The sequence below is a fragment of the Melopsittacus undulatus genome, chromosome 17 (assembly GCF_012275295.1).
Source record: "Melopsittacus undulatus isolate bMelUnd1 chromosome 17, bMelUnd1.mat.Z, whole genome shotgun sequence".
In the NCBI taxonomy this organism is placed as follows: domain Eukaryota; kingdom Metazoa; phylum Chordata; class Aves; order Psittaciformes; family Psittaculidae; genus Melopsittacus; species Melopsittacus undulatus.
Window position 1 is genome coordinate 3,796,547 of NC_047543.1, and position 20,883 is coordinate 3,817,429.

A 20,883-nucleotide genomic window follows, 5' to 3' on the forward strand; every position below is an offset into this window, starting at 1 on the left:
CAGCTCTGCCCTCATCTGTGGCTGCCAGCAGCCGGGCAGAGCACAGGCAGGGCACAGGCAGAGCACAGGCAGGGCACAGGCAGAGCACAGGCAGGGCACAGGCAGAGCACAGGCAGGGCACAGGCAGAGCACAGGCAGAGCACAGGCAGGGCGCAGGCAGGGCTGATAACGTGGTGCTGGGGCCCCTTGCCGGCTGCAGCGCGCACTGCAGTGGGTCACATCCTGCACAAGGGGCTGAGCTCCTTGACCGTGGGGAGCTGCAGTGCCCTGGGTCTGGGCAGTGCAGTGCAATGGGGCCCATGGGGTCACAGCTCTCCTGACACAGAGCTGATGGTGAAGGAGGAGAATCCTCCTCCCCTCACAGTGGCTCCAGTGTCTGTTCTATGGGTCCCGAGGAGCTGTGGCAGACGGATGCCTGGCTGGGGGAGAAGATGTCCATGAGCAGCACAGAGATGTTCGTCCATGGAGGAGAGCAAAGTAACGCGTTTCAGTGGCCAACACTGAGGGAAGTGACCCACTGCTTTATTGCAGATAACCCCTGAGCAAGGTGTGTTACACAGGGCCCAGAACGAAAACCCCACAGAGGCACCAGGTAAGTGTGTGCTAAGGGAGGTGATTGAGGAACCCACTGCACTCCTCTGAGGTTACAGCGAGAGCACAGCCTTCAGCTGGTGTGAATCACAGCAGTGCCGGCTGCACCCCCCCCGCGTCAGTTCACGTCATCCCAGGAGCTGGCCCAGATTCCCACAAATCCATTTCCAAACCCCAACATTTCAGTGTCCTGAAGACGTCAACATCCGCTCGTCAGCTCCAGCATCCAGCTGATGCTGCCTGGCAAAGAGGGGCAGGAGGATTGACCAGCACCAGGCAAGAAGACCCTGCTCCAATGCGGCAGCTCCTTGCTCCTTAGGGAAGTTGGACTTTTCAGCAGGGCCTGATGGGTTTACATGCTTTGATTTGCTGGTCTATGGGCAGGGGGGTGAGACCCCCCCCAGCTTCACCAGGGGTTAGAGCTGAGGCCCCAAAGGCTGGAGCTCAGCTCCTGCCTCAGCTTGGACACCCTGAGTGCAGGTAGAGACCTCAGCTGGAGTATTCCAGTGCTCCAGAGCAATGGAATGGTGGGTGCCCAGTGAGGGAGGCAAAGCAGTTCCATACGGGAGCACAGCTCCTATCCTGAGATGCCCCAAAAAGAGAGTTCTGGAGCAACATTTTATCTCACCAGAGCATGAAAATCTTTAACCGAGACTCTTGACGTGCTGGTATGTAACAAAAATATAGATATAAATACGAGCTGTTGCCAAAATGCAACCTAGAAGCAGGAAAAGGGGAGCAGGGAGAGCTCAGAGCGAGGGGACCTGAGCTGCCCCAGGGTGTCTGTGCTCTATGGGCCCGGCAGGAGCTTACAGAGCAGGTCGATGACAGGGGACGCAGGCTGCACAGTGTCGTACTCTGCAAACAGGTGGCAGAGGTTCTCCGAATCTGTCTGGCTTTTGGCCACGAACCCAAAGATTCTCGGGAAAGGGAAAGAGATTCGCTCAGTTTGCATCCAGGAATCCAGAGGAATCCGCTCAAACCAGCCCCAGCCACAGAGCAAAACCCCAGCTCCAGCAATTCCACCTTGGCCCGCTCCCCAATCACGTTTACTTGGAAGCAAAAGACCCAGGAGAAGTGTTTCTGGCAAGGCTGTGCAGGGTTTCTTGAACACAAGGTAGAGCCAGATATAAACTCACTTCCTGAGCCCAGAGCAAGGCCCTGGGAAGGCTGATGGGCTTGGGCAGGAGCTTTCTACACGGCTGGATGAGGAGAACTGGGCTTCGCCAAGCCTCTCATCAGAGCCTACAGAGCAAAATGCCCCCCAAGGCTTCACTCAGCTGCCCCATGCCTCTCCCTGCCACCACATTAACTTTTATCCCCCCCCCTCTTCATTTCTAAGCTTTGATTCTTTGCTGCTCTGTGCAGCTTTGCAATGCACCCACTGAAGAGACAGCATCTTCCCCCCCAGCTTTCCACCAGCACCTCTTACCTGGAGGACTTGCAGTACTTCTGCCACCTGAGGGGAGAACAGAATTGGATTCACAGACTGGTTTTTAACTCATCCCATCAGCTGTAAAGCCAAGGTTTATGTTTAGCTAAACCCCAGCACGTTAAGGCTGGGGCAGGGGCTGCAGGTGGCTGGGGATTTCAAATGGTGCAGAGGCAGGAGCCATGGAGCATCCCTTGGACCTGCTCCACTGGGGTGGGAGCCCTCAGCCCATAACTCACTTTCTGTTCTCAGGGTCCATCCCACAGAACCGGATGGCAGCCAAGGGGTAGTGTCGCCTGAAGAACACCCTGTGGGAGGATGAGGAGATTGTGGTGTTAGAGGAGGAAAGCACCAGGGCAGAGCTGGTGGAAGAAATGGGTATCTGCAAAACTAAGCTCTGTTTGCACTGTTTTGGCTGCTGGGGATTGGAGTTTCAGGGTCCTGCTCCCTGGGGCTGCCACCAAGCCGAGGGTGGCAAAGCTCTTGGGATCAGCCTGCTCCTGCCTCCCACTTGTGAGATGCTGCCCCTGGCTCTGTGTAAAGCAGCTCCATGCCTTGGGCTGTAACAGAAGGGGTCAAGTCCTCCCCTGGATTGCGACACGGATTTGTGCTCACAGGCCAGCTCTGGACGTGCTGCAGATCAGCCTGTTGGCAGCCTGAGAGGCAGGAGCAGAGCTGGGTGCTCAGGGGTGAGCTCTGCTCCTATCAGCCATGGCTCAACCTGCACCTCCCCACCCGTGAGCCCTCAGCTCCATCCTCACCCTCCCCAAGCAGCTCTTACTTCCTCTGGATGTCCGTCAGCGTCACCCCCTGCTCCGTCACCCTGAAGTGCACCAGGGTAGGGGTGGGCAGTGTCTCCAGCTCGAAGGTGCAGGAGATGGCTTTCTGGATGGCCGGGGCTCCCGTCAGCGTCTCCGTGCTCACCGAGTTGAGGTACAAGACGTTGCACACTGCAAGGACAGCACAGAGCCCTGCTCAGCACAGCACCAGCATCTCACTGCCATGTGTGATGCTGGTCCAAGGGGGGTCACGGCCATCATCCTGCAGCACCGGCCACACGGACATGGGTCAGGTTTGTTTTGATGGAAACTGAAGAGCTGGTGACTCAGAAATTCATCACACATTTATTTTGGTTGATTTTAATTCTTTGCGCTCAGAGTTTTAAAAGTCAAAGATTTCATTTCCAGTTCCTAAATGTCACATTTGTTTGGGAGTTTTTTTCCTGTTTAGTGCATATTTCCTTTAATGAAAAGCAGAAATACCCCGAGCCAATGGAGGGCTGAAGCCAACCCTGAACCATCACTGCTCGGGCTGATTGAGCTCTGTAAAGGGCTCTTCTGGGTCAAACTGAACTTTCCAACTTGCCAACTTATTTTCCAGCATTTCCAGCAAAACAAAGTGGTTCCCGACTCCGGGATCCTCCCCATGGCCTCCTGCCCATCACCCTCTGCTCTCACCTGGAGCCCACCCACCCCTGCACCCAGGCTGGGGGTACCGGTGGTGGAAGAGAGGTAAAGACCCTTCCCCATCCTGCTGTGCTGTTTCCATGTGCCTTCCATCAGTGCTTTAACCAGCCTCAACTGCCCCATCCCTGCTCTAGAAACCCCAGATGTTCAATATCTATTAGTTCCATACAAGTAGGAGAGGCTTAAAAATCACAGGCTATTTAAAACTGTGGGAATTGCAGCCTTTTATCAGCCTCGTGACCTCAAGAACTGCGTTTTCCACCATCCTGAGGACCAAAAGCCTCCTTTCTTTAAAAATGCCATGTTCCCCTGCAGGCCACACTTGAGGAGGTGAAGAAAACCTGCAGGTATCTCCAGGCTGGTGATAAAGCCAGGAGGGGACATTGCAGCAACACCCATTGGTGACCTACTGCCTTGCACAGCTCCAAAGACAGCTTCTGCTGTGAACGGTGCCGGAAGGAATGACATAGAAAATAGAGCCTCTTGTTTGATAGGTAAGGATTAAAGCTGGAATCACGGCTGCATGCCCAGGGCTGTGGCTATCACCAGCTCAGCTTTATCCTGGTGTCCTCCCCAGCTCATTTCCTCACCAGCAGTTCTCTTCAGCAAGCCCAGTGTGGATTCCAGAGCACAGTCAGGGCTGTCTTCTCCATCAGCAAGATCTGCACAAGCAAGAAGCAGAAGCAATGATGCACAGGGTGCTCTGGGCCACCACTTACCCTCCATTTCCCTCTCCTCCTTTCCTTGCCCACCCTCAGTGCTCCCCTGCTCCCCACTGCTTTGCTGAGCACCCTCCATCCGCAGCAGAAACGAGTCACCATTGACTCGGCCTCAAGTCAGCTGCAGGTCCCTGCTCCACCTCCAGCCCTATTGTGGGGGCACTGGGGTTCAGCCCCCTCCCCACTGCAGGACCTCACCCACCCCCCAGGCTGGGGACCACTGAGAGCATCTGTCCTGTCCCCAGCACCTACCTCGGGTGGGGATGCTGAGCTTGCAGGGCAGTGCCAGTGGTGTGATGGCATGCTGGTACACGAAGGCAGAGAGGCTCCCTGCAACACAGAGCTGCGAGTTGAGGGGTTGCTGGTGCCCCAAACCTCCCACCTGTGTGCCTCAGGCCCTGCTACAGTGTCCCATGGAGCTCAGAAGGAGGGGAGGGGGGGTAGGTTTGACTATTTCTGGTCTCACGTGGGTTTTCCAGCCCACATCCCATGTTCCTGTTTTGGAGAGTGCTTTTGAGGGCTTTTAGGGGCTTTTTTGGGCTGCTGTGGTTGATGGCAGCATCCTCACCGAAATACAGCTCCTCGCTGGCTCCTTTCAGGTGCACCCCTTTGGCAGACGACTCGATGAGGAAGTGCCGGACGAGGTCACTGCTCTCATCGCCTGCAGGCAGCAGTGGAGACAGGGTCAGCACCAGCATCACAGCCGTTTTCACCCCTGCCCTTCCCTGCCTGCCCCTGCCCACCCCAGTGCACCCACAGTGCCAGCCCCAGCACAGGGGTGCAATGAGCACACACAGACCCTGACACTTGCACCTCTCATAGACAAGAGCAGCTTCTCAGCTTGCTCCAGTTGGGGCAGTTTCAGTTAAACCCTTGACTTTGGGAATGAGCCCTGTACCTGTCTGGCTGCCGGATGGAGGCACGAGAACCTTCATGGCCAGCCCGAAGGAGCCGCGGTACGACGTGCTGTCCCGCACCACGAACGTGCCTGGCTCCTTGTCCTTCAGCAGCTGGATTGCTGTCAAAGCACAGGAAGAGGCTCAGCCAAGCTAAACAGGTAGAACCTCCCCATGTTGCTGATGCTCTCATGGGGAGTCATTCCTTGGCAGCACGTGCAGAGGACACACACATCCCTTGTGTGGGTACCAGACCTGGTGCCCCTGCAGAGTGAGGAACCCGGCTTGGTCCCATAGGTCCTGTGGTCCCAGGACAGAGTCAGCCCCTGCCCAGGCCATGCTGAGTAGCAGCACATCAGAGAGAGGAGGAACTCTACTGAAGTTAAGGGAGTCCCAAACTGCCTGTGTCACAGCCCATGTTTGAGTCTCCTCCGAACCTGGGAGGGGGCATCTCCGTACCCATCAGCCCTCAGCATTGGGGAACAGGCAGCATCCTCCCAAGAGCAATCCTATGGTGGGGTTACCCCTGCAGAGACCCTTTGCTGCCTTACCTTGCTCCCTAGTTATGCTCGGCTTGAACCAGTACTTGGATGTGTCCATCACAAACTTCATGGTCGGCTGCCCAGCCCTGAGGGGACCTGCAAGAGACCGACAGTGTCAAGGACCTGACAGACTTCACAGCAGCCATCACTAAGAGGACAGGCTGGCCAGGGCTGAAGGTTGTTTTCAGTCCTGTTGAGCAGAGCTTCCTCCCTGCCCTCACAATAATTCATCCCCCACATAATTATCTCTCTTGGCAGGCTGTGATGGAGCAGGGAGGCAGGCATGGAATCCCCCAGCAGTGCCCATCTGCACAAGTGTACCAGCCCATGGGGATTTACACCAGCTGAGGATCTGACCCACAAAGCCCTCCTGCTGTCCCCATAAGGGTCCCAATTAAAACCCTCTGCCCTGAGGGCTGCCTCTGCTCATCTCCAGAGAACAATAGCCCCAGTGTTTACCCTTGAATGAGGGACCCGATGAGCTCTGGTATCTTTAGATGCCCTCCAGAGCAAACTGGAACCCTAACCCCTCCTCCCCACCCGCTCTGGCCTCACCGACAAGCATGAAACAACACAAGTGTGGTTCTCATTCTCAGGTGCTATAAATAAGTGTATCCGCATCTCCTGGAGGGGACCAGAGTGTTTCTGCCTGCTGAGCAAAACAACGTGGCTAATGCAGGCTCATCAGCAAAGAGCTGGGGACCCCGCAGAGCTCTGCAGCCTGGTGGGGAGGCAGCGAGGACCTCCAGCTCCAGCAAGGACCTCCTGTCCTTTATGTCTATGACCCATGGATAATCCACAGTGGAAAACGGTGTTTGCTCCCCCTTTCCTAGCAGCTCTTAGGCTCTGGCTCTGCAGCTCCTTCCCCCCTCAGGCCTGCCCTATGGCAGGGAGGTGACTTACTGTCCGGGATGCAGGAGAGTGCTGGTGCTGACAGCGCGTTGTTCAGGCCACTGAGCCCTGAGGATGGGCTGCAGGTGGGAGCAGGAACCTGCTTGGCAGAGGCTGGGGGGGCTTTGGCCAGCCTGGAAGAGGCATCCCCTTGTTCCAGGCACCCGTTCACCAGCAGCACTGGGACGTCAGCTGAGGAGTTGAGGATGGAGGGGGGGCAGCTGCTGGCCTGTCCCTTCTGGGATGGGGAGGTGCTGGCTTTGGTGGAGGAATCTGCCCTGTGCTGGTGGGGACTCAGCCCAAAAGCTTCTCCAGAGTGAGAGGTGATGCTTGGGGAAGCTGGGCAGGGGCTGCCCATGGAGCTGGCAGGGGACGGGCAGGCAGCAGGGTGAGCATCCGAGTCGTCTTGGAGCGAGTAGGTGCTGCTGCAAGAGGGACACAGAGAGCAGAGGGGGTTGCTTAGCTGGGATGCAATGCACAGCACACCCCAGGGACCACACAAGCCCTGCAGGGCATCGAACCCCAGCCTGAGGAAGGAGGTTTTGGACTGCAGGACTTGGGATAACCACCCCATGCCCCTTCCATCCCCTTCCAGCCCAAGACCAGACATGAGGCAGCATTTACCTTCCAAGGATGTAACTGGTGTCCGAACCAGGGCTGGTGGAGAGCATGGACACCCGGCTGCTCCTCTGCTGTGCCCTCACCACATGCACTGGCTTCAGCAGGTTGTCGAGGCCTGGGGAGGTGCCAGGGGTGCCGGGGCCATAGGAGATGCTGTCGGTCCGGCACTGATGGGGCACAGCCACACACTCGGCTGCGCTGCTGTGGGGTGGGGAGGCTGCAGAGGTTGGCCTGGGGCTGGATGGGCTGGAGAAAACCACACTGCCACTGGTGCTGTAGTTACCCCTGAGCCCCCCTTTTTGGCACAGGAAACCATTGCCCTGGGGGGACCTCGAGAACGGGGTGCCCGAAGGGCTGGGGGAGCCCTGCAGCCGCTCGGGACACGTGGCTCTGCCTGGTGTCATCTCTATGTATTTGATGTCTGCAGGAGGAAAGAGGAGGTCGTTACCAGCTCAGTGTGAATCAGGTTTGTTAGCTGAGCTCTGTGGCACACACATGTCCCTTCTTGCTGTTCATTTTGGTTCTGATGCACATGCCCTGCAGGGTGCTGTGCCTGGGGAGGACCCCCATGGCCCAACGTTGTCTTCATTAAGACCCTGTGAGTGCTGATTCCTTCACAGACCCCAAGCCACAGAGCCCAAGCCACAGAGCCCCCCCCTCGGTGCTGGCAGGGGGAAGGGGTTACACACACAGCCCCCCCCATCCTGCACTGCACCCCCGGAGCGTGCTGAGACCTGCAGCCAGGGGAGGGTGTTTCCTCTGCTTGGACCTGACTCAAGAGCAAACCATGTGGCTGCTGCCGCAGGGATGGCACCGGGATGGAGGCTGCCCACAGAGCAGGGCCCTGCACACCCGTCTGAGCACAGGGACGGTGGCTCCTTGGCCCCAGGGGCACCTGCACCCGGGCAGAGTGAAGCCACAAGGCTGTAGGTGCCGGCTATGGGACCCGCTCACCCTTCCCTTCTCCCATCCTGCACAAGAGTACTCATTTCCAAGGCAGTTTCTGTGTCTGTGCCCTGCTGTGGGTTTCCTTGTGCTCTTCCGTTCATGCTCGGGGCAGGCAGGCACTGCCTCATCTCCTGCTCCCTCTTTGCTCACCATTATCTATATGCAGCAGAGCATCACTCGCTCCCAGACCTTCAGTGTGATCTCAGGGCCAGGACAAGGGGGTGCTGGCTCCCCATGGTGCATGTCAGACTCTATGTGCCTTGAACAAGCCCTCATTTCTATCCGAGCTAGAAGATGCCTTTTAGCAAAAGACACCCAGGCTTGATTTGTATGCTCACAATGATGGCGAATTCATCACCTCCCTAGAAAGGCTCTTCCTGTGCTTAATCACCTCCACTGCTTTAAGCATGCTCCTTTCTAGTCTGAACGTGCCCAGCTCTGTTTTCAGCTCCTGGTTCTTACCCTGCCATGGAGTTCAGGAAAGTTCCCCTTCCTGAAGGTGTTTTTGGAGGCAGAAAACCCCTTTTGCTGCAGCAATGAGAAGCTGCTCTCACCAGCCCTGAGCTCCCTGCAGCTGATGGTTTATGTGCCTGGTTCCTGCACTGGGACCTGCTGGCCAGGGCAGAGCAGCTGCCCCTGCAGTGCCAAGTGCTGCAGCCCCAGTTTACTGCAAGGAGCAAGGAGACCTCTAGGGCACGAAGCTGGATGAGTAGGAGAAGCACAAGTCTGTACAAAAGTTACTCCCTGAGCCCCTTCTCTGCGCTGATCCCAGCGTGGGATCCGATCGGCACAGCCAGAGGAGAGCTGCCGAGGAGGCACTGGGTCAGGCTGGTCCCAATGGGAATGCAGTTGGAGCATGCACAGGGAAGGAGCTGGAACTGCAGCCTCCTACCATGGGCAGGCAGCAGCAGCTCCTCCAGAGTCCTGTGGTTCTGGTGTCAGCATCAAACCCTTACAAGAAGCTCTTTTGGGTGCTTTTTGTCAATGTCTCCCTCAAAAGGGGAAAATAAATGGGGATTTTAATTGAGTTTTAAAGAAATAACTGAAAAGCATCTGTCGCTGCAGGGGCCTTTTGCCTCCTGCTTTGCTGCCTTCGATCCTGCTTATCAGAAAGCTCAAGACCTTGGCAATGTTCTCAGCATCAAGGAGTGGCAGGAGTGTCACCAGCACGGAGCAGAGCTGTCACACGAGCTGGGATGCTTGGGATGCTTTCCCCTTCTCCAGGAGCAAGCAAGTACCAGAGGGAGCTGGTGACTCTCATCAATGTGTCTCCAGCAGCTGGGATGTTAAAACCCTCCTCATGGTTTCCACTAGACCAGAACAAGACCCTCTCATGGGCCTGGGGCACTGACAGTCTCCTGCCACATCAAGTGACTGTGCCTGAAGGGAAGAGAGAACCTTAGAAAGAGCATCAGGCAGAAAAGGAGGGTGTGGAAGTGATTCAGGGGTGTTGTGGGGCCTCCCCTGCAGGGCCAAGGGGAGGAAAGGGAGGCAGGAACCCAGCAAGATGAGGAGATGAGAGCAGGGCTGGGCAGGAGGAGGTGGGTGATGCGAGATGTGCAGCAGTTGGAGTTTGTGGTAAGAAGAAAATGAAAGCTGAAGTGAGGCTTTTCCCATGAATCTGGAGCCAGATTCCCAGATGTTCAGTTCCACACTGGGAGCCAAATTCTCTAACCCACGGGCACGATACTGATACCTGCGGGCTGCTGGGGACTCCAGCCCTTGCCTGATGCCTGGGGGGGCATCCCAAGGCCTCTGCAGCCAGGCTGAGGAGCCAAGAGCTGAACCTGCCCTTTGCCACACTACTTTATCTGCAAGGCCACCCCTTCCATCCCACTGGGAAGCAGGAATGCCTCTTCCACAACCACCCGAGCCCCACGGCAGTGCCTTTAACATCATCTCACTTGCCCTTCCTCTGGAAACAGCCCTGGGCACAGACTGTCAGGGTATTTCTAAAGATACAGACAGATAAAAAAGCTTTCCAGGGGCATGGGGACTGTATCTTTAGGCACCCAAACACATTGCAGAGCTGCCCTGAGGCGCACCACAGTGCTTGCAGTAGTGGGCAACACAGTCTGCTGGTGTCACCCTGTGCAAGGGTGTTGAGCTGGTGTCACCATGTGCAAGGGTGTTGAGCAGCTCACACACAGCCCAGGAGTGCTGGGATCAGGAGCAGCACACAGAGCAGAGCTCTGGACTGCTGGGATGACAGAAGGCTGTTGCACAAGGGTTCACGTAAGGCACCCAGGCATGAGGGCAGGAAGAGGGGGTTGGTATGTGCTGCTGATGCTCTGCCTGGTGTATGCCAGGTATGCTGCTGGAGGAGTGCACAGGCTCTGGAAAAAGAATTTCCCTGGCAAACTGACTTTGGAACATGTAAGTGGGATGGTTGTGCAATGATCGGTACCTTAGCCCAGGGCTTTGCAAGTCTGGCTCCAAATCCTTGTGCTTCCACAGGTCAAGTATGACCCTGAGGAAGGCTCTGCTACCCTTGGGTAGAACCGGACCTGTGCTGCAAGGGTGAGCACGTCCACACATCACAGCCAGGGTCAGTGCCTGTCCCTAATCACTGATGGTAATAACATGGATTAGGATTTCTCCCCAAGAGCTACGAGTCCCATTTCTAATGAGAAATGACTCCCCAAACACAGAGGAACAAAGATCAGGTTGAATGAAAGGCTTCTTCCTACAGATGGTTTTCACTAGCTCTGAGCTGCACCAGCTCCACCCCACACCCAGCACCTTTTGCCTCACCTATTGCCTCTGGATCCTGTTTCTTGGTGGCAGCAGTGTCACCCTGAGGAGCAGCTTTCCCTGCATCCTTCACTGGCTTGCATGGGAGCGGCTGAAAGGTCGGATCGATTTCTAGGATCATCTTGTTGAGGCTCTCTATGTCCAAGGTAAGAGACCCCAGGTGAGCCTCAGCATCCACACTGGGGTTCTCCTCCTCCTTTGGCTGATACGGTCTCTCCAAAGGGGTATCCTTTGGAGCCATGTGCTCAAACACAGGGTGGGCTCCGTAGAGCCCCCCATGGGGCAGCAGGCGTGTGTTGGGGTGCACCATGGCCGGTGGGTCAGCCCAGCCCTCTGTGGAGTAGTAAGTGCACTGCATGGGCAGTGCTGAGCAGCCCTGGTACCCGGCTGGGTGCAAACTCTTGCTCTCCTCCCGTGAGGAAACACACACAGTCTGTCCAACACGCAGCACATGGCTCTGTATGACCTGGGACATGCTTTGGCTTCCTGCTTTGAGGGCTGAGAGTCCAAGGGAAATCTCCTCCTTGTCTTCCCCTCTTCCTTTCCTCCACCAAGGTCTTCAGACCCCTTCACTCCAGTCTCAAGCAGAAGAATCTGAGGAATGCAGAGAGAGGAGCGGTTACACAGGCATGCCCCGGGCAGGAGCAGACTGCAGCGGAAAACTCTATAAAAACCGGGATTTGGAGCGCAAAGCTGGAATTCAGCTCATAAGCAAACAAGTCATCCCATATTGCTTTTCTACCCCCTTCCAGCCCCTGCTCCTGCCGCCACAGTGCATCCGGGCAAGTGCAAGGAGGATTAATTCACAACAGCTTTTCAGGATTCAAAGGCCTGAGAGCTGCATTCCACTTCATGTGCACACTGCTTCCTTCCCTGGGCAGGAATGGAGTGAAGGACGACTCCAACAACATCAGTGTGGGACCCCTGGACGCAGACAACGAGCCCAGAACCACGCAGGTCAGACCTGCCATGGGCCATAGGGATGGAGCTGCTGCCAGAGCAGTGGGTGTACACTTAATTGGAGGGTTTATTTGGCTGGCACAGTGTGAGCTGAGCCCTGGAAGCCTGTGTATGTGTCTGCTTTCTCTAGGAATCTGACTGCTATTAACTTTGGAATACTCTGGCTTTGCTTTAGATAGAAAGTATTCTTGAAGTCTCCATTCCAAAAGACCCATGCCAGGAGCTGGGTTCCTCTGGGGACTCTCAGACACTGTTTGGAGGTGGGGGAAGTCGTGCAACTGCATCTGCAAACAAGTGGGGTCCCCCCTGGCTGCTGCTCTCCCTCCTACCCCTCGGCACAGTCAGCAGATCTCACTGCCACCAATGTGCTGAGGTGACCTCACTCTGCCTTAGGAGGAGGAAAATAAACCTGTCCCCCTTGTACCCACCAGGGTAACCAAACCCCAATGTCTTGGTGCTTGGACATCAATGCCAAGTACCTTCCCCAGTATGCCAGAGGCATGGGAACGTGCCCATCCTCTGCAGTCCTCAGGGAGGGCAGCACCAATGGGGACCACAAAGTCAGAGCCAGAGGCTCTGTTAATCCTAGAGTTAATCCTAGAGCTCAGGGCTCGCTCCTCTGTACCCTGTGTGGATGTGGTGTGTAATACACACAGTGGGCTACACTTAGCACAGCCGTTGTCCTTTCCTGCCCCAGCCTTGAAGGAGTTACTGGCTCTCCTATCTCGGGTTGATTAACTGTGGAGTCACAGGATGGAGGCAGACACGTTGTGCTGGGTCCATCGCGCCGTGGGCAGGGCTGGTGCCGTACGTCATGTCTGCCAAGTGGTGACTAACTGCTGTGCTGGGTGAGGTGGCTTTGCCCTCAGTGAATGCTAGAACCCTGGAGAAGCTTCTCCTCTTGCTGCAGAGACACCCAGAATAGCAGCCGCTCACTAAGGTTAGTGCATTAGAAGCAAAACATTGCTGCTGTCTGCTGCATGAGAGGCTGAGGATCACGAGTCACACCAGTTAACACGCTCTGAAGAGCAAGGAGAGGTTTTTAAGGACTGCAGGAAGTGAATAAATGCTTCAGACCCATTTAGAATCCTGTCCAGGTCCCACTGTATCTCCTGAGCCTCTTGAGAGATGTTATTTAGAGGACCAGCAGGCTGGCTTGTAAGAAAGGCTCAGGACAAGGACGTGTCCTGCACCAAGACCTGTGCTGCAGGAAGGAAAGCACCTCTGGGAGGCAACTGCTGTGCCTTTAACTGGGACTCAGACAGGGACATGGCATCTCTGAATTGGAGCTAATCAATACTCCAGATGGGACAGACACAGCCCCTTCAGCCACTCGGGGCTCTGCAAGCCAGGTCTGTCCCATCCCAATGGAAGAAGACCAGAGCCTGGAGCAGGTTATCCCTATGGAGTGCCAGCTGGGATCCACTAGAAAATGGGTGGGAAGAGCTGGATCTCGGGGGAGCTGCTGTCAGCACAGGTCCATGCTCTGCCCACTTCTGGTTCCCTGCCTCGGAGCACGTATGTGCCCTGGTGCCGCAGGCGATGCTGTGAGGAGTGCAGCACAGTACAAGGCTTGCAGAGAGCGTTGGTTCAGTATAAAAAGAAGAGTCATTCCAGGTCAGAAACACAAGTGAGATGGAGTGAAAATTGGATTCTCCCCCGGGGACAAGAGCTGCCTGGCTCCAGACGGCATCCGCAAGGCAAGGCTGGTTTTAATTTAAGTAGGTACAGAAATAACGTGCAGTATGCATGAACCAGGACTGTCAGGGGGTTCCAGGAGCATGCACGCAACAGCTTCCCTCCTCTCTTGTACTCCTGCCTGAGTTTTTGATCTTCCTCATGCCTGATGCTGCCAGAATGAGCCTCCAAACCTCATTTCCCTTCTCTGGGTTAAAGTGAGAGGGCTCCCAAGCTCCTCGCAAGAATCCTGAGCATCGGATGCAGGCTCTTCTGCTCGGAGGAGCCGAAGCAAAGGGCTGGGATGAAGGAGGTTAAGGACACGGTGTCTGTGCACAACCAGCCCATGGCACGTCCATGCCGTGGGGCACGATGCATGGGTGCTGCAGCAGAAGCATCGCAGCCCTGGCAGAGTTAACCCGGTGCTGCAGACGTGCCTTGCAGGGCTTGGCTGGGAGCTCATCCGAGCCTGAGAGTGTTCCCTGGCTGCACAGAAACACGGGGGGAAGGAGTGCTGTTGTTTAGGAGAAGACAAGGCCAGCACAGGCAGAAATGGAAATCAGCTTGTCACAAACACATCTAGACTGGAAATTACAGAGCTTCTGCCTCTGGAAGCAGGCTGTGGAATGGAATTCCCCTTCAGATGAAGGCATAGACAGACACGCTTGGAAAGGCTCTTGGTGGGGTACCACCAAAACACCCAGCTTGGCGAGGCAGGAGTCAGCCCAGTAACCCCGGCCCTCATTGCCTCCTCCAGCCCAGCTTGTGGGGCATCCCCTGCTATGGAAACCCAAAGCCCCCCATGTGCAAAGGAGCTGGGCTCGGCGTTGCCAGCACTGGGGCTGGAGCGGAAGCACCCACATGGGGCTGCAGGAGCTGGGTCTGGAGGTGCCTCCTGGTGCCTTTGGGCCAGGGCTGTGCCAGGCACACCCTGGTGCTCCCTAACAGCCTTTGCCAAGCCCGCCAGGCACAGCCCAGCCCAGCCACGTGGGGTGAGCCCCATGGATCCCTCATAGAGCAGAGTGCTGTCGGTGGGAGCACAGTGAGGCCCCCCTGGCTCCAGCTCTGCCCATACACATGAGCCAGGACCCAGCCTTGTTCCCCCTCTGCTCAGAGAGCCCAACACAGCAAATCCAGCTGCCAAGTCTGGGCTGTTTTCCCGTGCAATGGGAGCCTCCCCATTCCACCAGGAAGAGTGGAAGGAGCTGCTGGGACACCCAAGATTTACAGGGTTCATTACACCCAGTTTAATCACGGGGAGGGCTGCAGGGTGACTTGCCTGGAACAGCAGGTCATGCTGATGAGGGTGAGGATCAGGGTTCCCATGGTTATGCTGTGTTTTGCCCACAGAGCAGGGAGTGCAGCAGTATCACACAGCAAATACCAATACACCTCCAGCTACAGCGGGTTCCAGCACCTCTGGAGCACGAGGCAGTGAGGGGGGTGATGGTCAGACAGAGCCAGCTCCCTCCTTGCTCAAACAAGAATTGGGAAGTTCAGCAGCCAAAGGAAGCCTTTATGAAATCCCTGACAGCTTCTTGGTATCGGATCAGCCCCCAGAGCCCCACGATGGGGCAGCATCCGTGTGGCCATTGCCACAGGGGGACTTGTTGCTGGGGCAGGCACAAGCACTGCAACACAGCCCTGCAGCAGCAGCCATCCTCCCGCAGCGATCCCCTGCCAGCAGCCCCAGAGCATCCTTGTTTAGCAACATTGCAGGCTTCTGCCAGGGTTCCAGGGCTCTGGATGAGGTTATTTGTAATATCGAAACTGCTCCTCTCCCGCTGCCCTGTTCCCTTTGCCTCTCCTGGGATGGCTCTTTCCCTGTTGGCAAGAACTTGTCTGGGTATGAGACAAGGACCAGAGCCTGGTTCTCCACCCCCAGGAGAGGTCCCAGCGCAGCCAGGAGGGGTTTGCCTCCAGCTCTTTGCAGGGTGGGCATTGAGCAGCAAGAGGAGCTTTGGAAGAGGGTTTGTGTCCAAAATTAGACTAAGTTAGCTAATCCTAGGGACATCTGAGATGAGTTACAGGAATATGAGAGTTCCCAGTCACACCAACAAGCTCCTCGAACACCAGCCTGAGTTGCTCCCTTTGATACCACAAACACATCTCACCTCTGTTCCCACATTAGGCTGCATAATGACAAGGGAAGCTGCAGCATTAGGGAAGCTGTTTACCTGCATTTCAGAGGTGCCAAAGGAAGGGAGAGGATGGAAGCTGCTGCATGGAAGCTCTGCAGGTTCTCAGTGCTCCAGAAGGACACTGGACATCAGCTCTCACCTTGTGAAGCCACAGACCATGCTCCATGCTCTGCTCTTGAGTGCAAGGGACAGACAGCACAAGGTGGGACTATAGGTGCTCTTCCTCCCCTCCTCAGAACTCCATCTTCCTGCCAATCCCTCTGCCTGCACAGCAGTGTGTCTGCAGTGCTCCTGGCTGGAGCTTCCACAGGATCACACTTATGTTCTGCTTCTCTCTTAGGCAAGGATGGACCCTCAGGACTTTAACTGTGGTTTCACAGCATCTCTTGGTACTGACCCAAGTCACTGCACTGTGACCTTGCTGACTCTCAGTGGCTTAAGGAAGTCCAGTGGTACCAAATAACCGCGACAAAGCACTGCCTCTGACTCCTTGCTACCACGTGGCATGTTGATTGCCTTGGACTCTCAACACTTTACCACACCACAAAGCCCTGTGTACACACAGACCTGCTCTTGTTGCCTCCTTGCTATGGGCTGAATTCACTTCAGAGTGAGTGGAGCACCTCACCCCAGTGGAACAGCAAACATCCTGGGGAAGTGTCAAGCTCTGGGTGAATCAGAAGGGTAATTGCTACTAAAATAGAACCCATTGAAGACTGAGGAAAGTCCAAACCCTTTACCTGAGCAAAAAACCATAATCCTGTGGCATTTCCCACAGAACATCCAGCAGCATTCCCCCCAGGATAAACAGCCCTTGGTCTCTCTGCCAGCCAGCAGCGTTGTTCAGGCAGGAACAACCATGTCTTGGCTTATTCAAGATCTCTGCAGCAGATTTCTCCCAAGGCACAAGAATAAACACCAGTTAAACGCAAAGCAGCAGCAGAAGAAAGAGGAGCGATGGAAGAGAGGAACGGATACAAGCTGCAAACATTATCATGGAGGATGGAAGGAGAGAGGTGGAAAAGCAGATATGGCCCCTGAAGCCAGCACTCAGCAGTACCTGCACTGCAGCCGCTGGTCCCCTCCTGCAGCAACACCTCCAACAGCACCTTGAGTTCTTAGACTCAGCACAAGGGTGGGTCCGTGAAGGACTCAGTCCTCTGGGAGCCTTGGATTTAATGGGAGCCCAGTCCCTCCCACCTGGGCTGAGCTTTGCTCACCACCCCTCTGTGCACTGGGTGCAGCCCTGCTCTGACCAGGTGTGATGCAAGAGGGAAGATCCAGGGGATGGGATGCAGCTGGAGCAGTGCTGAGCTGCATCCAGCACATGGGCACAGCACAGCCCGAGGCAGAGTGACCTGGGTGAGCTGGTGCAGGGCAAGGTCACTGCTGGCAGCAGCTGAGGGGTTGATGCTGCTGTTGACAGCCCTGTCCATGAGGTCCCACCTGCATCAGCAGTAGCCCCAAACCCAGCACCAGCCACGGCATGGGCCCCTCACAGCTTGTGGAGGGGGAGCAGACAGGGACCGGGCTTCAGCCTCACTCCCTGGCCTGAAACCATTGCCTTGGTTCGGCCTCTGCTGAAGTGAAGCCATGAAGTGCAACCATCTTACTCATGATGCTCCTTTGTGTGTTCGAGCCCCCTGATTTATCCAAATGCCAGGAAAGGCCCAAGTACCTCAGCCAGATCATGCTAGCAGTAGGAACGAGTACTGTGACCTTTTGTTATTCCTTTACTCTTAGTTGAATTCATTTATTTTCACAGCTGTGGAGAGAGAACAAACTCCAGTTGGAGCATCAGGATTGTGGTGTCTCCCTGCTCCTCAGTGCAGAGGGCACTCATAAAGCTGTCATTGGGAGGAGCAGTTTGAGAGGTTACAGCCTGGCCCTGTGTCACTGCCTTGGTGGCAAAGGTGCTGCCTCGTTGGGTGAGATGGTTCCAACTGGGTGCAAAGGGTAATCATAGAATCATGGAGTAGTTAGGGTTGGAAAGGACCTTAAGATCATCCAGTTCCAACCCCCCTGCCATGGGCAAGGACACCTCACACTAAACCATATCACCCAAGGCTTCATCCACATCTGGCTGAAGGGTGGCTATAGGCTTATAAGGCTGTTCTGGCCTGATCTAAACCAAGACCTAGGTCTGCCCAAACACTCAGCACGTTATCTGCTGGCACATTACAGGGAGCTGATTAAAGAGTGTGTATTCAAAGGCAACTGGGCCTCTAAGTCCTGCTTGTGCAGTGTCCATCCCTGAGCAGCCAGGCCTGACTGCTGCATTCAGCATTCCCACGTTGGGAATGGAGGGTAATAAATAATCCCCGAACATCTAAGTTTTGGATGGCTGTAGGTTTTGGCTCAAGGGTTTCTTCCAGTTTCAATGGGCACAGAGCCACGCGGCATCCTTTGAAATGCCACATGTGAAATACCGGTTTTCAGGGGAAATGCCTATTCTGCTCCCAGAAATGCTCTCTGCTGGCTGCAGCATTGCCACACGGTGCAGGGATGCTTTGAAATGGCCGATTTTATCAGGAAATACACCATATAAACTCCCTTCCTTTAAATTCCTTGATCTCACTTTACAATCTTTCCAACGTTTCATTTATTATTGGCGGTTGTTTTTTCCTTTCCTTACATCCCTGGAATTTACAGTGCTCCATGCAGCCAGCACAGCCCCTTTCCTGCTGCAGGATTGAAGAGGGGAGTGAGTGATCTCCCAGCAGCTTTCCTTTTTCCTGGCTGGTAAAGTTCCCCATTGACGGGGGACCTGACAGGCAGCATTTTGCAACCTGGAGGACACTCAGTACGGCTATTGCTGCACACACAGCATGAGGCTCCAGCTGGGAGCAGGCAGGGAGTCATGTTGGGAGACCAGGATCTGTGTTAGGTTGTAGAAACACAGACTCATAGAATGGCTTGGAAGGGAACTCTAAGCTCCTCCAGCTCCAACCCCTGCCATGGGCAGGGACCCCTTCCACTGGAGCAGCTGCTCCAAGCCCCTGTGTCCAACCTGGCCTTGAGCACTGCCAGGGATGGGGCAGCCACAGCTTCTCTGGGCACCCTGTGCCAGCGCCTCAGCACCCTCACAGGGAACAGCTTCTGTCTCAGAGCTCAGCTCAGTCTCCCCTCAGGCAGGTTCAAGCCATTCCCCTTGGCCTGTCCCTACATCCCTTGTCCCAAGCCCCTCTCCAGGTTTCCTGCAGCCCCTTTAGGCGCTGGAGCTGCTCTCAGGTCTCCCCGTCAGGAGCCTTCTCTTATCCAGGCTGCCCCAGCCCAGCTCTCTCAGCCTGGCTCCAGAGCTCCAGCCCTCAGGTCATCTTTATGACCTCCTCTGGACTTACTCAAGGTCCCTTGAGCTGAGCATCTACACTGTTCTTCTCTGAGGTTCACAGCCCTGGTAAGACAAACCCTGTGTCAGCAGGATGGAGCGGGTTGTTCAGGGTTAAGCACATCCCACAGTGAGCCTGCGCTGGACCACCCTGTCCCACTGCCCCAGCTCCAGCCTGCGGCTGCTTCATGCCTCGGTTGACAGGAGGTGGTGATCAGCCAGATTTGGTGATGCAAAGCTGCTTGCTGTGTTCTAAGGTCCCGTCCCGCTCGCCTCGGGCCTGAAGGGGCCTCTCTGTCCCAGACTGATGCAATTCCTCTTCAGAGGGTATTGGATTGTTACTGCTGTTGGCACTAACAAAGAACTGAAATCCTGGGTTGGTTTTTGAGCATTGCTTTCAATCTGCAGCTCAGACATTCACGTCTCAGTGCTTTTCCATTTGCGTTGTGTAAGGCACTCGGAGGTGTCCTGGAGGGGCCAGTTGCTATAGAAAAGGGCTTGTTTGTTGCAGTGCTGTCCAGCTCCTCGCCAAGTGCTGAAGCAAACACGATATTGCAAGACCCCTCTGTAAAACAAAACCCATCAGTGTCATCTGGCTTTGGCTTTGCTGGTTTTGCAGGGAAGCCAAGATGCTCCGTGGCTCCTTTGCCAAGCCCTTGCATCTCCGTCTGCATGGAAGGTTAACAGGAATGAACCAATGAGGTGCACTGGGGGCCTGCCTGCACAGCAACGTGTTTGCCCTGCCCTGATGGATCACTAACCACAGCCTGTACTGCCCAGGTGTGAAAATGTGCTTGCACTAGGGCTTGTTACCCCAATCACAGCCTGGGTTGTGTGGATTGATGGAGGATGTTGTGTATTTGAGCAGCAGCGTCTGCACACTGTGAGGATGCACTTATAGAGGTGGAAAAATCCCACTATGGACAAGCCTCTGCCTCCTCCTGGATTTTCCCACCCTGAAGGCCCCAAACATGATTAGCAAACAGCCTATCCCAAGACTCTTACATAGTTGTGCAGGTGGAGAAAATCACAGTAACGCAGCTCCTCTGAGGTGGAATGGGATGAGTGTCAAGGGCTGTTTGCAGATGGGCATTCCCAATAGGAGCAGGCTGCTCCTCCAGGTCCCTGTGAGCATCCCATGGCACATCCGCAGCAGGATCCTCTTCCAGCACCTCTGCTGGTAGCGCTGTCTCTTCTCAACTCACATGGACCTGTCTGTGCAGCACAGATCTCTCCAAGTGTGGCTCTACCTGGGATGTGCTTATAAAAGACCAAGTATTGATCTGACAGCTGAAACACCCCAAATAAAACTCGTGAGCTGGCCCCAGCACCTGCTCTGCCCCATTTTGCTTCAGCAGTGCTGTGCCTCATGTCCTGTGTTAAGCACTGAGGCCACCTCCCTCCCATCACCAGCTCCAAGTCTGGTGCTTGAGAAGTGAAGTGGCACCATGCCCCAAAGAGCAGAAGTGATGTGGGAAGTGGATCTGAGCAGGAAGCAAACTGCTGCTCTCTTCTCTTCCTCCCTCCTCCTCCCCATCCTCCAGCCTTCCTTCCTCCTCTGGGGCCTTCAGAAATGAAGCAAATGTGATATACACTGAAACACCTCCGTGAAGAGCCACTGGGGCTATGACCTGCCTAGAATTGATGGCACAACTGCCATCAACAGAGCAAGTCCAGGCAGCTCCCAGGGAAACCTCTGAGGGATGCGTGACTGGCTTTGCACTTGGATGGACCTCAACCAGCCCACCAAGTGGCACAGGGCAGGGGAGAGGACCACAGACACTCACTGAGGTCTGGAGTTAGGTCCTGCTGCCACCCCCAGAGACACCCTGAGCCCTTCTTTAGGGGCCTGTGGGCACAGCGTGTAGCAGTGCTCAACAGCACTGAGCCCAGAGCATCCAACATCACTCGTGATGC

At 55.5% G+C, this 20,883-nt stretch overlaps 1 protein-coding gene across 2 annotated transcripts; it reads right to left on the minus strand.

Annotated features, from left to right (window-relative positions):
• Positions 1 to 1,208: 1,208 nt before the first annotated feature.
• TNS4 (tensin 4) lies at positions 1,209 to 16,828 on the minus strand. Of its 2 annotated transcripts, XM_034070248.1 has the most exons (13): positions 16,699 to 16,828; positions 10,861 to 11,454; positions 7,162 to 7,579; positions 6,550 to 6,962; positions 5,656 to 5,742; positions 5,107 to 5,226; positions 4,777 to 4,869; positions 4,461 to 4,538; positions 4,080 to 4,151; positions 2,805 to 2,973; positions 2,263 to 2,331; positions 2,024 to 2,050; positions 1,209 to 1,511 (listed from the first exon to the last, which is right to left on the minus strand). In XM_034070248.1, the coding sequence occupies exons 2-13, from the start codon at positions 11,333 to 11,335 to the stop codon at positions 1,382 to 1,384; spliced, it is 2,151 nt and encodes a 716-aa protein (XP_033926139.1). In that variant the 5' UTR covers positions 11,336 to 11,454; positions 16,699 to 16,828; the 3' UTR covers positions 1,209 to 1,381. The 2 variants fall into 2 exon arrangements, 1 of the variants encoding a protein (XP_033926139.1); XR_004550365.1 differs by lacking the exons at positions 1,209 to 1,511; positions 2,024 to 2,050; positions 2,263 to 2,331; positions 2,805 to 2,973 and adding an exon at positions 3,083 to 3,120 and having other exon boundaries at positions 3,481 to 4,151.
• Positions 16,829 to 20,883: the final 4,055 nt, after the last annotated feature.

What these genes read in the sequence shown, in the direction of transcription:
- TNS4 (XM_034070248.1), bottom strand. Translation starts at nt 11,335, where the DNA reads ATGTCCCAGGTCATACAGAGCCATGTGCTGCGTGTTGGACAGACTGTG. An exon ending in CTGACGGACATCCAGAGGAA is followed by an intron (nt 2,332 to 2,804) that starts GTAAGAGCTGCT and finishes ATCCTCCCACAG; the next exon opens with GGTGTTCTTCAGGCGACACT. An exon ending in AAGTACTGCAAGTCCTCCAG is followed by an intron (nt 1,512 to 2,023) that starts GTAAGAGGTGCT and finishes CCCTTTCCCGAG; the next exon opens with AATCTTTGGGTTCGTGGCCA.